This window comes from Xenia sp. Carnegie-2017, unplaced genomic scaffold, assembly GCF_021976095.1.
Source record: "Xenia sp. Carnegie-2017 unplaced genomic scaffold, XeniaSp_v1 HiC_scaffold_3, whole genome shotgun sequence".
Classification (NCBI taxonomy): domain Eukaryota; kingdom Metazoa; phylum Cnidaria; class Anthozoa; order Malacalcyonacea; family Xeniidae; genus Xenia; species Xenia sp. Carnegie-2017.
The window spans coordinates 5,937,952-5,954,389 of record NW_025813493.1 but is presented as its reverse complement, the minus strand read 5'-3'; the positions used below and the strand labels follow the sequence as shown (position 1 = coordinate 5,954,389).

At 35.5% G+C, this 16,438-nt stretch overlaps 1 protein-coding gene and 1 long non-coding RNA gene across 4 annotated transcripts; one reads left to right on the top strand and one right to left on the bottom strand.

The window, feature by feature from the left end:
* Positions 1 to 118: 118 nt before the first annotated feature.
* On the bottom strand, positions 119 to 14,484 carry LOC124454353. Of its 3 annotated transcripts, XM_047005163.1 has the most exons (7): positions 12,774 to 14,484; positions 8,531 to 8,587; positions 5,351 to 5,634; positions 4,729 to 4,857; positions 3,735 to 3,859; positions 1,940 to 2,818; positions 119 to 531 (listed from the first exon to the last, which is right to left on the bottom strand). In XM_047005163.1, the coding sequence occupies exons 1-6, from the start codon at positions 14,194 to 14,196 to the stop codon at positions 2,524 to 2,526; spliced, it is 2,313 nt and encodes a 770-aa protein (XP_046861119.1). In that variant the 5' UTR covers positions 14,197 to 14,484; the 3' UTR covers positions 119 to 531; positions 1,940 to 2,523. The 3 variants fall into 3 exon arrangements, with proteins under 3 accessions (XP_046861119.1, XP_046861121.1, XP_046861120.1); XM_047005165.1 differs by lacking the exon at positions 4,729 to 4,857; XM_047005164.1 differs by lacking the exon at positions 8,531 to 8,587.
* Positions 14,485 to 14,909: 425 nt separating this feature from the next.
* Positions 14,910 to 15,862, top strand: LOC124454516. Its single transcript, XR_006951483.1, has 2 exons — positions 14,910 to 15,276; positions 15,357 to 15,862. It is a non-coding gene; the product is annotated as an uncharacterized LOC124454516 (long non-coding RNA).
* Positions 15,863 to 16,438: the final 576 nt, after the last annotated feature.

Genomic DNA, 16,438 nt, shown 5'->3' with positions numbered 1-16,438 from the left:
AGGGAGATTTTTAAAATGCGAGTAGTTTTTCATCGCAAAAGTGATGGACTACAATAGTGTGACTATAAGCAAATTTTCAACAAAGTTTTGCCGCATAAACAGTAGATAAGTTTCGATATTTAAAAAAAGTTGGAGAACTTTAATTAGACTCTTTGAAAACCTTTCAATATATACAGATTCTTAAATTTGGACTATTTACAGATAAAAAGAAAACCTCTTTAAGAGTATATGAATATCTTAATTCTTCATAAAACTCTGAGCATCTTATTAAAACATATCTTTGAGATAAAGTACATCAATTACAAGTTTTAAAATTTGGTACAAATCTATGCAAATATACTTTGTGTAAAGCAGGAACCCTCAATTATGACACAGCTGGTTTGTTAGGTGGTTCACGCTGCAACGACAATTTGTAATTATCCTCTTCAGAGTTGAAAGGTGTTGTTAATAAAAAGTCTTTAACACGTGGCCGACTTGGAAAGCTGTATTGGATAGCGGCGAGATGGAAGTGCCATAGTTGCAGTTCAGTTCCTTGAAATTAATAATATAAAACATGAAATTCGACGATATATCACCTAATCTCCTACATGTAAAGCTACGAAATAAATGCTAAAGCATGGAGGCCATATTGAAAAAAAATAGACGAGACTCTCTGTCAAAAATGAAAAATTTCATAAAAATTTTCTGCGAAGTCAGGTATTTGGTAGACTGGGCTCTTGGTCGTTGACGAAAACCGTTCCACAGGTGTCAGCGGCAAAAGGCTTCACAAGATTTTCAGACCTTATGAGATGTGATACCAACGATAGCGACGGTAAGAAACGATTATATATGTATCCCAATTTTGTACTTACAAACCAGAGTGTAGAAATTGGGGATGAGTGTGAGCGGATTAATAGGTACATATTAAGGCCCGTTTACACGATCCAACTTTGTCGAATCCTAAAAACGGATCGTGTGAACACATATAAAGTCAGCAACCGACAGTCGGATCTGTTTGTATGAAAAATCGGATGAATCGAAAAATAGAGCTTGCTCTATTTTCATCCCACAAGATCAAAGGAAGCCGACTAGCCTCAGACTTCTCACTCGTCATACTTCCCAAATTTGATTTGGCGCGAAAAAATTAGATTTGAAAAGACTTGAAAACAAGAATAAAAATACGCAAAATATATCGATAAATGTACTGGATAACACAAATGGCTGCTTTCACGACTATAAATATTTTAACGAATATAAACGTCATATAAATTATCGGACCATCTGAACAAGCAACCAAAAGTCGGAAGCGAAACAATCAAATCGTGTGAACGGGCCTTTAGGCACAGCCGAGATTAATCAGCCACTTCTCAAATAATCGGTAATCGACTACGAAACGCAAGACAAAATGCTGATTATAAGTAGTAAAACAACACATCTTTTGGCTCAAATAATGATAGCTTTGAACAAGACATTAAAAGCATGTGGCCCAGATTGCATTCATGAGATACGGGGGGTGGTGGACCCACAGGGAAAGCGGGAAGGTGGAAGTTATTTCACCCAGAATTCAATTTAAGGTCCACCCTGTTAAAAAGGGCGAAGTGTCGATTTTCGACAAAATCATGTGGCACAATATTTTCCAAGATCAATTACCGCATAGTTATACCCCGCATTTGTGTTTACGCCAGAAACTAACAATATCATGTTTTTAGATCACAATCGGCCAAAACTAAGCTTTGAGTAAAGGCAAGCAAGATTGAAAGTGATCATAATAGTGCATAGCGTATATTGTAAGAGTAAACACAATTTAAAACCTTTTTGTCGAACATTTGTAGCTATCTCTTTATTTTAATAAATAAACGGTGCCAATAAATCGGCCCAACAGTTACCACGATCTGCTAATGAATGATGACATCAGTAATTGGCAATTTTCCTTCATCCCTACTTAAAAACAACAACGTACCTTTCTCCGTTTCAGCCTCTGAAATACGTCGACCATTTTTTCCATTACCAGTCTTGACGCTACCATTTCGGTTCTCCTTGCGAGAGGGACCCAGTTTCGGCAAACTTTCTACACTTGACGGCGACTGATCCATGCTCTTACTTCGTCGAAATGATCGCATGAAGGAAAGTTTAGTTTTTAGACTACTTCCACTGTCTGAATTTGATAAAGACTTTTCTGAAACGCTTTGGTTGCGACGCAACCTCTTTTTCAATGAGGTTTTGCTAGACACGGGTGTGCTCGTTGAATTGGATTGCGTGTGATGATGTGATGTTGTGCGCCCGCGATCATCGTTTGTTGAGTTTTTATTTTGAAACGCAATCGTGCCACTACCGAGTGACGTGTTACTGGTGAGAAAAGACGCTGAGCTTGCCGATAAACTGGAGTTAGTGCTGTTATTAACCTGAATACCACTATCGTTGCTGTATTGCCAACTGCGGCAACGTCTAAAACGCTGAGCTCGATAGCTGTGGGCACGTTCTGGAGTGTTCACGCACGATGCAGGCAAGTTAGGGGAAGACTTGGAAAAACGGCTATCTCTCGTCTTAAAAGAAACGCTTCCCTTTAGCTAAACTTGTGCGTGATCGAGTTTTTTTCCGAGATGATTTGGGTGTTGGTGTCGAAGGATTGGGAATATTTTCTTCCAAAATCTCCTCTTTCGGTGGCTCAGGACTCTTCTTTCTACATGCCAGATAGGTCTGCGTCTGAGCAATCTGAGTGAGAAAGTCACCGAGAAAAGGAAGACATGGCGTTTTCTGGTTCATTAAGTTGTCGACCTCTTTACGATAAGCGGCAAAGTTGTCGTCTTCGCTCATTAACTTAGTTAATCCACGAAAGCTCCTATATATAGCAGAAAAAAAAGGTAAGCGATTAGAGTTGCAGAGAAATGGCTTGAGCTGCTCATAAAGCTCGGGGGCGAAATGGAGACAAATACAAAGACTATAAAGTGCATGGTTTGAACGCGGGAGTATCGTTACATGTTTGTGGATGTAGATCGTCGAGGCTGGTAGCTTCTTGAGAAGAGTCAAGTGACTCTGACGATGACTACCGCTAAGGTCCAACAGTCCTTCTCGGGACTCTACTAACCTGGACGATCTACATATGAAAACATACACAAAGAGTATATGGCTTATGTAGCTACATATGATCGGTCAATAGTTTGGCATGAAACAAAGTTCCCGAAACGATGTACGTAAACAAAGGTGGGGATGTGGGGGGTGGGAGGGATTCAATGATAGAGTAAAGAATGAAAAAAATACTGCCCTTTAACTCGTAGCTATTTTTAATCAAACACAAAATATTTCATACATTTAATTGATTTCTTCGTTAACATCCATAATCCTATTTAACTTTGATTCGTGCATTGACTTAATGGCAAATATAAAAACATTTCTAATAAAACTTATCACAATCCATACAGTCAACTTCTTCTTTACGGTATTAGGGTATTAATAAAGCCTATGGTAGAGTGTTGTCTAATTAGTTTTAACGATCTGATTTCATTGCCAAGGCAATGACCAATAGGATCTACTATAGAACCAATTTTGGAGTGCGTAAAAAGCTCACTTAGTTATACATTATTAAAGAAAGTAATGAGCATGCGCCGTCCGCTTAATTAATTGTTCGACTTCATACACTTATAGCAATGATCAACTACAACTTGCCCTGATTTCATAGTAATTTGGAGATACATACTAAACGGGGCGACAATTCAACACGATTGTCCAATATATGTTCATCCTTAATAGTAACTTACTTCTTACGCTTTGATGAAACTTGTCTCCAGGTTTCTTTGAGACGATAAATTGGTGTGCACTGCAAACCACCAAGCAAGGCTTTCAGTGAGTTAAAGTTACCCAATGCATGGAGTTTCTCGGCAACCTAAATAAATATGGACAACATAATGCTTACAACAATTGTTTTCGGATGTACAATACTAAGATCTTATAAAACGAGCTCGAGGTCTTTGCTGAGAAATATCGGACCGAAATTTTCTTTTTGTATAGTATAACAGTCAACCCGCAAATTTTGTTTATGTTCAGCATTTCATCTTGTTAATAAATACAAAATAAAAAAAGGAAAGTCATTCAAACAGTATTTTGAACGATACCTATTTTTGTAATATGTGCAGTATTCTAAAGATTAGAATAGCTATCTGCTTGTTATTATACTTGTAAGTTGTAAAATGCAAAATAAAAAAGAATTGCCGAAACAAAAGCTTGTAATAGGCTGTTGCGGTATATCGAAAATTGATATCGTTTTTTTCAAATATCGGTATATCGATATTGGTTTTTTCAACATATCGAAATATCGATATACCGAAAATACGGGGAAAACATAACGAAATATTCGGTGTTACGATATAAATAGTTATTATAGATTGTTTTTATGTTTTTTAATGGTCTTTTAATGGCTTTACAGCGGTTTTTAAATGGTTTTGTATACCATTAGACAATCTTGATCCAATCACACGTGCGCGGCAATTGTTGGCTAAGTTTCAATTTGATCTAGCTACGAGTCATCGCGAGCAACACCATAAACAACGAAAAAAATATCCGAAAAAAATATCGATGCATCGATAAATATCGATATTTTTTTCGATATGTACATCGATTTTTTTAAATACTGCACCAGCCTAGCTTGTAATTTAGTATCTCAAACATTTGGAGTCTTCCTCCAAATGCTTCAGGAAACAATAACACAAGTGGTTTTTATCGCAGACGAGAATTCTATCGATAACGACAACAAACCTGGACAACTTTCGAGATAACACGAACTCTCATCAATGGATCAACTTCAAATAATATTTCTGAAGCAATAAGCAGTGCAATACGATTGAAGAACTCTACCATTTCCATAACGCTTGGAGAGCGAGTGTACTTTAAAGATAAAAAGTAAAAATTTAATCTCGATACATTCACAATACACAAAGTTTTATTTATATCTTTTGTCAGACAAACGGTTTTCGAACTCGTTATTTTGGACAACATCGTTACAGTCATTGTCATCACTCGGCGGTTATATAAAAATTGCAAAAAAACCCTCGCCAAGAGTCCCCTTACAGAAACCTCAAGCTCTTAATATAATTGTTGAATATATATGAAATTGTTGAATATAATGTTAATCTAATTGTTGAATATAATGTTAATCAAATTGTTGAATATAATGTTAATCTAATTGTTGAATATAATGTTAATCTAATTGTTGAATATAATGTTAATCTAATTGTTGAATATGTATGAAATTGTTGAATATAATGTTAATCTTACTGTTGAATATAATGTTTTCGTACAAATGCTGACATAGTCACCAGTTCAACATCATCCTATTAATCAATCCTAATTGATACCTAAACGAAAATTTCTAGTTTACCTTATGTTTGGTCATCCAGCCACACGTTGACAGTTCATTCCAGGGAATACGCACAAGAAGTTCTTTATCGATTAACGTAAGTTCTTGAGCAATATGAAGTGGATTTGTGTCAAGCAGTTTCTTACGACGGTCTTCAACTGGCATATCATTTGTATTTCCAGATTTGTAGCCGAGACCAGTGACTTGTGGCAGATCCAAATTCTTCTCTTCCTCAGACACGGACCGTAGAGTAGACATTGGCGACAAAAATTTTTTAACGATTTTCTTTCCAATTGTGTTCTTGCCTAAACAGCCACACAAAATATAACCATCATATACCAGTCTTAAAGGAACTAGCGGATTATACAGTAGTCTAATAGGCTTGAGCCCACAGGCTGAAGCGCAAAGGCCAGCGTTATGTAGGCATTAGTTTTTACTTTTTTTCTTTTCCGAACTAGCTAAATGTCATTGATACGTATCATACGTACATGAATCGCGTATAACTAATTAAATTTGAAGCCGGAAGGCGGCCATATTGAAAAGTCCCACTTCACGAGGTTGACATACAAAGTATAACAATTTCTGCTGTGAAAAATAGCGAGAAGCATCTCTTATGATGCATTGACAAAACTGCTACGTATTAGCTTTGACAAGATTAAGTATAGGAAGCAGTTGTACTATTAAGAAAGGATTTATTCCAAAATTTTTTGTAACACCATTTGAGAGATACAGTCACAAGAGAATGCTTCTAGCTTCACGTTGAAAGACTTTTTTAGGGTGTATAAGTACAATGCGCTCCAAAATTCTTTGCTATCTTGGTTTTTTTACTATAGATTGTTATTACGAGTGGGACTGTTCATTATGGCGGCATATCTAATTATAGCAGTCTACTTCCGGCTTCAAATTTTTGCACTAACGATATTGGGAATGCACGATCCACGTAATATACATATTACTGCTAAATGTGCTTAATTTGGATCGTTTATGCTGTTGAAAATCGTACGATCGATTAATTATTGAGGAAAATGGATTAATCTACTTTCTAAGTGCGCGATGCTCAGAAATCATGAAGTAACGGGTTTGCCTTTTCCCTTATGACGTCAATCATTTTCGTTTGAACTTAAAATTATTTCTGTACTATGTACACTTTAAGTTTCAAACACAAGGGAACGGAAGGAGCGCAAAGGTCCTCAACAAGCTCAACTTATAATGGTAGGAATATATACCACTTAAAGGCTCACAAACTTTGTCTCAGCCAGCAGGCCCCGTAACTAGTAATCCACTGTTTACAAGTACTGCTTACAGTTCATCTATTAATTAACTTGGTCTTGACGTCACTTCTCGGGAAAAATCAAGTACTGCTTACAGTTCATCTATTAATTAACTTGGTCTTGACGTCACTTCGGGAAAAATCAAGTACTGCTTACAGTTCATCTATTAATTAACTTGGTCTCGACGTCACTTCTCGGGAAAAATCAAGTACTGCTTACAGTTCATCTATTAATTAACTTGGTCTTGACGTCACTTCTCGGGAAAAATCAAGTACTGCTTACAGTTCATCTATTAATTAACTTGGTCTTGACGTCACTTTCGGGAAAAATCAAGTACTGCTTACAGTTCATCTATTAATTAACTTGGTCTTGACGTCACTTCTCGGAAAAATCAAGTACTGCTTACAGTTCATCTATTAATTAACTTGGTCTTGACGTCACTTCTCGGGAAAATGCATAGATTAAAGCTAGTTACCCATCATTATATTGGCTGACAAAGCTACTAAGCAACATTATTCCAAACTCCAAAGCCATCATTAGAGAATACGTATATACATTCTGACAGGGTAAAATGCTCATGAAAAACATGTGGCCTGGGACGAGGCTTATTTAGGCTTGGTGACTCAACAGAATAGTATCCCAAACGTGCAAGCAGTATCCGATCCAGCGCTCGGCAAAATAAACTATAGCAGCTCAATTTTAAATTCAAAGTACTTTCAGACAAATTTGAATTTCTAAAGATGATACTTTTACCAATGGACCTGCGTCTAAGGCGCTTAGAAATGTAAATACATTCCAAAATGTGCTGCAGTAATTTATCTCTTAGATCCGCCAAAGGGTGCGAGTTCAAATCCCGTCTATGTAACATTTTTCATGTATGCACAACCACAGAGATAATAAATAAGACTAGCGGTGGCATCGTAATATAATCTATAGTCCAAAATATGGTACGCGTTTTTTGTGGGGCAAAATTGATTCCTAGATGCTATAATGGAAGAAGACTATGAGTTTTAGACTTTTTTGTACATATGATGCGTAAAAGCTTTAGCGAATACTATCACAATCTAGTTGTTAAACAATTGCTAAAAGACTTCCCAAAACATATATCCCGTTGATATCACCCAGAATCCCGTTGAGTCACCTGATTTTTTCAGGTTCCTGAGACGATTGCTTAAATTGTCCAGCAAAGTGCGAAGATCATATCTTCATTTAATTTCAAACACCACACTGCATTAAACATTCATACGACATTCCTTTCACGAGAAAACATGAGCCCAACAAAATTGACCTGCTCACCACTGTGTGACTTCATAGCTCAGTTGGTCAGAGCACCGGCACCGCAGAGGTCATGGGTTCGAATCCCGTTGAGTCACCTGATTTTTTCAGGTTCCTGAGACGATTGCTTAAATTGTCCAGCAAAGTGCGAAGATCATATCTTCATTTAAAACATATATTTGTCATCCATACCGGAAAAATGTTAAAAACGGTTAAAGTATGTGAATATGTGGGTTGTAAAAACAGAAAAACAGAAAAGAATAACATAAGTTGGCATCATCACGTTTAGTTTAATTAAAGCATACAAAGTATACGGTGATTTCAAACGACATACAATCTCGGTAAAAACAATTACTAACGCTTTAAAATGACAAATTTTCTTGATACTTCTGAAAACTTACTAAATATATTGAAAAAGAATCCAAAAAACGGCAAAAACATTATTTGTTTACTTCGTGTTTTAATGCGGGACCTAAATTTGACACCTCCCCAATTCACGCGTCGCCTAAATTCGTCGTCAATGCCACCTCTCGTATTAATTACAATCTCTATGCGCACAACAGTGTCAGACTTCGAAGAAACTTGTACATAATGCTCACACGCGGCTTTTAATATTATAATTAAAACCTTAAGGTAAACAAACGATATAGCTAACCTGTGAATGTTGTTGGAGAGTTTATTGTGAACTTGTTTTTCTCTTTCGGTGAAGGAACTAAACATTAAAACAAAGTAGCTAGATTAAAAAGAAGCACATGGAAAAAGCGAAAGCATCGCGTGATCACATGTTCTCCATCGCTTAAATTGCCGAGTCGAAAATATCGATGAAGAAGCATGTCTACTTGCAAAAAAAGGTAGACAGTTAGTATATCTATGAGCGAGAAATGACGTGTTATACACGGCGAAGTTTAATAATTTTATGAATTTAAAATTGATATATTTATATAGTGTAAAGACATTTTGAATGACTTTTATAGTTAAAAACTTTACAGAAACGTAGAAAATAAGTAATGGCTACTTTTTGACGGCCAAATTTTTATGGCCCAAAAATGCCTGGACATTTTTCTCAGTGCGATGTAAATTTAAAACGATTAAGCAGAAAGTACTTTTCATATGAATATTCAAATATACGATCAATAATATCATGAAGTACATTTACTGAAAATTTTGCCAATGAATTTCTAAAAATTACTCATTTGAGCACATACGGAAGATGAATAAACGGTGATGATGGTAGTTATTAGTACAACTATCAAAATTCAGGTGAGAACTCGACAGATGAGCAGTGCTAACCCGATAGACAGAAGATCGAGTGCTATTTCTTTTATAAATTAAAACAGCAAATGTTTTAATTTTCATCCAACATGACTGATGTCGAATTGATTTGCAGATTCATTCAAGCTCAGATCAGTTTGCACAAGTAAATGCAAACTCGGCTGGAGACAATTCAGCGCACGTTTTTTATTATAGTTATCGATAGCAACACTCATATGGCTAATATTTGACGCAGTAGTGCATCGTCTATAAAGTACATCGCTAAAAAGTACATCGCTAAAAAGTACATCGCTATAAAGACCATCGCTAAAAGTACATCGCTAAAAGTACATCGCTAAAAGTACATCGCTTAAAAGTATATCGCTATAAAGTACATCGCTAAAAAGTTCGTCGCTAAAAAATACATCGCTAAAAAGTACGTCGCTAAAAAGTACATCGCTAAAAAATACATCGCTATAAAGTACATCGCTAAAAAGTACATCGCTAAAAAGTACACATGGGAATGTACATGGTAGATAGAAGCTAAAATGTACAATCACAAAATCAAACATTACATATTTTTGTACCCATGTTAAATTAACAACAGTTTGATAAGACGATAAGACAATAAGACAATGACTACAACTGTCGGTACGTTCGTGGATAATCTTAGCCACGTACGCGTGAACAGACATAAAGCTTACAAATACATAATTAACTACTAAACTGATTAAAAGCACAATACACTATTTACACTAATTAAGTAACGCTTGGAGACTAATTAAGAAACTAAAAAAGGCTATCAGGGAAAGAAATAGAGTTGAAAATGGGCCAAAAACCATAAATCGTGTTGTAAAATGTATCTATATAAAAAGTTCAGAAAATTTTTTAAATATGTGAATTTTAACTCTTCGATTACATCAATCTACATGACTTATCAATATTAAATGAGACAATTTGTTCCGTTCATGATTTTTTTAGCGAAAATAGCAGATGACGGCAAAACAAGCTTGAAAGGTCAACGCGTCACAACAACCGGAAACAGGAAACACAAGATAAAGTATGAAGAGCTTCGTAAGTAAAGACAATAGTTTGATAGACCAAATTTAGAAACAATCCTTTGCATGAGAAACTTCTTAAGACACGTAACAAAGAAAATAGGGAGCATCACAAGGACAATTTTAAAAGATCCTTCTTTGAACTGTCATGCGGTTCAGTGTATTGAACGTGAGCCTAGTGTATTTACCAAAATCATCACCACATGAAGCCTTGCACGTTTGATCTGCAGAGTTGGAAAGCGCTTAAGTATTTACGTCATGGATTATGCTCGCATCGTCCAATACATAAAAACCTCAAAACGTTAGAAATTTGATAAATGATAAATTGATGAAATACAAGCGGCAGACCCTAAGATTTTAGCACAGTTACGTAATAAACATATGTCAATAGTGTTTTGATATTTTATATACTAACACAAACATAAGTCAGTTACTCCACCCTCTTCCTCCTCCTCCCCGGAACCATACGTTTTTACTAGGAAAACCAACATAATTGCCACGTAGAACTGTATAAATGCGTAAAAATCCCTTTTACTATTTCAATAACTTTAAATATTTTACAATCTAAGGAGCATATCGGAGCGGTTGAGAAATACGTACGCTAGGCGCTAAAGTTCATTACAATATCTTTCAAGCACATACGTACGTACATATTTTCTAAAAAATCTTAATAATCAAGTATACGCTATAATTGGTTAGTCAAATTTCAAAAAAATGTACAAGCATATTTTTCATCCGGGCAATTCGATTGCACAAGCTTCTCGTGTCGATGCACGTTTTCTATTTTTCTATGTCAAGTGTTAGTTTCAAAACAACATCCTTCTCGTGCTTTGAGCACGGAGTTCGAGTCTAAATACCAGGTACTTTATGATTAATATGAACTCATACATATTTTGACATCAGAAATATATATTTCTTGCTGTCAAAAACCCTAAAGTAAATACTAGACGATTCTAATATAGAACATACTGACAGATCTACGTTAAGAATAATCAGAGTTTATAACATAATAATAGCATATCTTTTGAGTTTAGGTTTCGTATTTCATAATACGCAATGTTTAAATTCTTATTGCTAAACTAGTAAAATACAACAGCCAAAATTATCGCTCATCACATAGAAATTTGCAAAGCGCAATTCATAATTTATGTAAACATAACGATACATAAATAATTAATCATTAAAGCTGGCGTTATGGCTGGCGTAATCTCTGGCCTTCAAAACTGTTCAATAAACAGTCAACAGGGACGCAATATTATACCGCACATCAATCATGGCCTAATTACACAAGGAGCGTTCATCACATTGAGCGAAAAACCAAACGCTATTCGTATTATCAATAACAAAATGAAAAAAGATTTCTAATCTGGCGAAAAATAAATCAGAAATATAAATCTCCATGTAATTATATGCAGAACTCAAATTATACGCACTGGAAAGTACTCAATTACTGTCATTACACACTTATAGACGAAGTGCTACTGAACACGCGAAGTTCTTTCTAAAAAAACTCCACGATTCCCGATTAGTGGATCACAAGGTGTGAAAATGCATTTAGAAGCAAAGTTCCCCACAAAACAATAAATTTTGCTTGCTTTATGGGGCATGCGGCAGAAATGTTTCGTTTATAAGTTGTTAAAAGAACATTAAAATTTTCTTCTATTTGACTACTGCAACACAATTTTAAAATTTGAATGAAAATCAAGCAGCCCACGAGATGGTAAACAATGATATTTTCAAAATACAACAACACTAAGCGCTTCACTATAAACAGTACAATGATGTAGAACATCAGGGAGCAGATTGAAATAATATGTCTACCTTTTTAGTACACAGTTAGTGATTTAAATGGCGACTAGAATATACGTTAATTTTAGATAATTTGATAAAAACCTGACGCGAAAATGACTGAGTTATTTTTAAACACAAAATAATTGCATGAAAAAATATTGAAAATATAGGAGAATATTTTCATAAATCTAAGCACTTATTCATATCATATTGAAAGATAATGTCCTTGGGCATAAAAACTGCTATCTTTTTATGACTTTTAGGAGAACAGAAGTTGCTATATGTGATCAATCAAATATATTTAGAAGCTTGGTTCAACAAAAATGCTTTAAATAATTAGTTTCTAGTTACAAATGCGTGCAATTTTATTTAACATCCTGTTGGTCTTAATATCATTGAATATTGAAGTTCTATCAGCAATATTTGGGAATTTCACAGGATTGAGTGTTGGATCACATACTAATCTAATATCTTGACACAACAAAACGTGTGAAATTGGTGAAGATTTAACTAAAGCAATTTATCCCACCAGTTAAGTGACTAAAAGAACAATTTCACTATTTATAAGTGTTTACAAAAGAAAACGTTAAATTCAAAAATACATCAGGGTGAGTTAATCACAGCAAAATCGTGCACATATATTTTTGTACTTGCAATACATTAGTAAGTATAGTTTGAGGGAGAAATTTAGCAATTATGATCAAAAGGTGCCAGACAAATATTATTGAGCAGTGAGATGTGCATCTAAATGTCCCAAATAGATTGTCATCTTGACTATAACAAGAAAAAATTCCATACCTGAATTAGTGGAGCTTTCCCTCTGCTTTGACACTGAGGACACAACAACATTTTCCTTTTTTCCACTAACATCATGGCCAAGCCCGCCTCTGCGATCATTTGAAACAGCAAAACTTGGTGTAGCGGGTACAGTACCTTGAGTATCAAAAGCAACTTTATTAATGAACATAACATGATTTGATTCCCTTTCCTGTTGGTTACTGCTGTATGTTTTCCCTCCAGACTTGCTGATGTTGGTCTTTTCTCTTCGCTTCCAAAGTCGCTTTAAGTTCAACTTGAATTTACCTCCAGTTGTATCTATAATCTCATACGTTCTAGGTTTTGATTGCTCCGTTGGGCAAACCTTAGTCGGTTCGATAAAGTTTTCGTGAATAATGGCCTCAGAAATTGGCTCCAATTCAGAGCTATCTTTTCTACGACCAGCCGTATTGCAAAATTTAATATCACTAGGTTGTGTAATAAGCTTTCGTATCTCCTCGTTTAAGAGCAACTCCTTGGGAGAAGTTGCATGTTTTATACCATATTCAGTTCTATACACTGCCGATGAATGGTAATTTGCTGTTTCCGTTCCCTCTCTTCGTACATGGTGTTTTGTACCAAATCTATCGCGTTTATGTCGATTAAATCTTTCAAATTGTAAATCATCATCGAGTAATATGTTGTCCAACTCAGATAAAATTGGAAGCGAATTCCAACGCTCAGGTTTAGCATTGCAGGCAATCTGCGGATATGAATTTGCATGAGACAAAAAATCGTCCGTTTCACTTCCAGGCTGGCTAAGGATGTCAAAGGAACCTCGAAATAATCCACTTCTCTTGTTTAGTCGACGAACATGACCGGGATTCATCATCATCATTGCATTATTAACATTTAACATAGACATAGCGCCGAGTCCTTGCCCGGCATAGAGAGAAGTCAAACATCTTGGCAATCCAATATCGTCTGCACTACTGTCATCGCTAAAGGACGAGCATTCACTTTCAGAATCAGTGTACGTATCATCCAAATCATCGTCGAAGGTAACTTGTGGTAAAACTCTATGCCTTCTTCCATTATCATCGTTGATGATTTCTTGCAAGTCAATAGATTTCAGAAAGTCTGCCCACGACTCAGGTCTGTCGCATAATTGATAAACATTATTCGCGTTGCCGGAGTTCTTTACATTCAGTGTAAAGGTATACGGCGAATTCTTTAGGAAATTTATATTCACACTTGAGCGAGAAAGTTCTAAACGGTTTTTCGATCTAGAATCGCTTTCCTCGTGGTCTAAATGCTCCAACAATAATCTGTCTCTCGTAACCAACAGCTTGGCGTGTCGAATGTACTGCAGCTCCTTGTCGAGTTGTAAAAATTCGCCTTCGTACAAACAATCCGAATCATAGTGTTCGGGAATGTTTCTCGAAATCACTTTGGCGCAAGACATCGTAAGAAAAATCCGCTAATACACCACTACGCACAAAAATAACGTACGACGAATCCACAGATCAAGGAATCAGATGAAAACATTTCGTAATTCTCCTTCAAAATAAACGACGAATCAAAGCCATGTCCAACACTAATAGCATCATAAACTTCCTCTTTATGACTAGATGATTCCGTGTAAATTTAGTACAACATTTTCAACGTTTAACAGAAAATACGGCAATCATGATCCCATCCGTAAAACCACAAAGCCACACGCTTTGTTCTTACCGTTCCTCATTCGCATCATTGCTTGCGAACAAATCAGAATAATTACATTAATTAACATGTTTAGATGACGTCACACAATAAGAACGACATAGCAATTTACTAACGTGTGTCCGTGAATCACCACATTGCACAACATTTCACAACACCTTCGTGAGGATTATTGTGTTTAGGACACGTAAATGCTGCGATGAACCTCATTTGCATAGTTTCTCCAGGATGAAAAGATGTTTTGCTTGTATAGTTTTTATTTTTAGTTTAATTACATAGCAACATGAGGGCATGGTTATAACACTACGTTACAATTAACGACAAACAAAACACAAAACTTCCTCTGCCTCATGCGACAACTGTAACTTTTGAATAGATGTGTTAAACAGAAAGAAGACTTTTTGTTGAGAAAAATTACTGCGCAATAGAATTAAAACAACATCGTCTTCTGGCCAATGTTCTAAGATCAATTGACTATAGCAAAATATTTCTTTTCAATCCTTTGCAAATGAAATAGACAAATAGTTCACGAGAGTGACTTATATATCAAAGCTTTTTCATTTGAAATACATCAAAATAAACAGATTTTTCTCCGATTAGCAATAAAGCAACGACGAGACTTTTTCATTCTATGTTTCAATAATTTTATGTCTATAAATAGAGAAACGAGGTATCACTTTCACCAGATGTTTGAAGTATTGTGCGTCGCAAATCAACAACAACGCACCCCCACATTCTCGTTATCTTAAACAAACTTCAAATCTTCCCTTGGTCCATCCATCTTATGGCAATATGGTTGCCTTTCCAATAATGAATTGTTAAGGTAAGGTTCTCGATCAATGCATAGTAAAAATTGAATGAACTACCAAAACTTTAAAATGAAAATTTTGATCTAACGACTAGCGTACAAGCTACAAATATTTGAAACAAATTCTTAAAGATGAAAAGGCAAGTTGAAATTGCAACTCATGAAATACATGTGATATGCGTTAATATTATGATATCTCACTGAAAGATACAGAGTTCTGCTTTTTTTATGTTTCATTGTACACAATTACCGGACAGCACTGAACAGACAGGATGCACTTTGATTTTTCCTTCTAACTTAATTGGTGCTTCCTTAAATAACTGTATCAATAGATTTGAAATAAAAATAATGTGAAATTTTGTGTAATTATTATGCCAAATTTAAAGAATCCGAATGGGATTTAAAAGCGAAAACGCGTTGGGAAACGAATGTGCTATATGACGTAGCAATGTAAAGATTTATTTTTGAAAAGGCAAGGTGATGACTGACTTACAAAGGGACTCCCAGAAAGACTGACAGAATGTTGATTTGCGACTCGATTGTTGCGCCTTAAATTACGCTTTGTACGTTTTTAGTCTATTGTATATATTTTTAGCATTTACCCAAATTAGTTGTATTACTTGGCATGAATACAGGAATATTCATACGTTTTCAAGACGCTATCTCGTTTTGCAATAAAAAAACCAGCAATGAAAGTTTTTCTTTGATCTATGTTTTTATAAAATTATGGACGTTTCATGTTGCTTATTTGCACGTACTTCTTGTGATCGTGTCGCGTGAGCTCTTCAAATATTTTTAAAAAATTATTGGTATTTTTTAAATAATATTCTCTCAGCGTGTATCGCCAAGGCACGCAGTTTAAAATAAAATTTCAATACATGAAGAATTTAATGTAAATAATAATTATTGTAAATAATCAGAGCTTGCATAATGCACTCGTGACATACGTCGAGAATGGCCTACTTTGTATGCTTGTCTATAAAAGATAGCAGGGGTGTAGGAGGGATAGCGAAGGGCATTGTAAGAAGTTATGTTTATGTAAAAACCAGTGATTGTGTGCTGGCTAAAAATGGATGTTTTATTGCGTATAGTATATCAGAGGTTTATTCTGGAGGAAAAAGGGCAGTGGGTCTAACCACCCCTTCCTTTCCCCTGCTGACGCCCCTGCTATGATTTC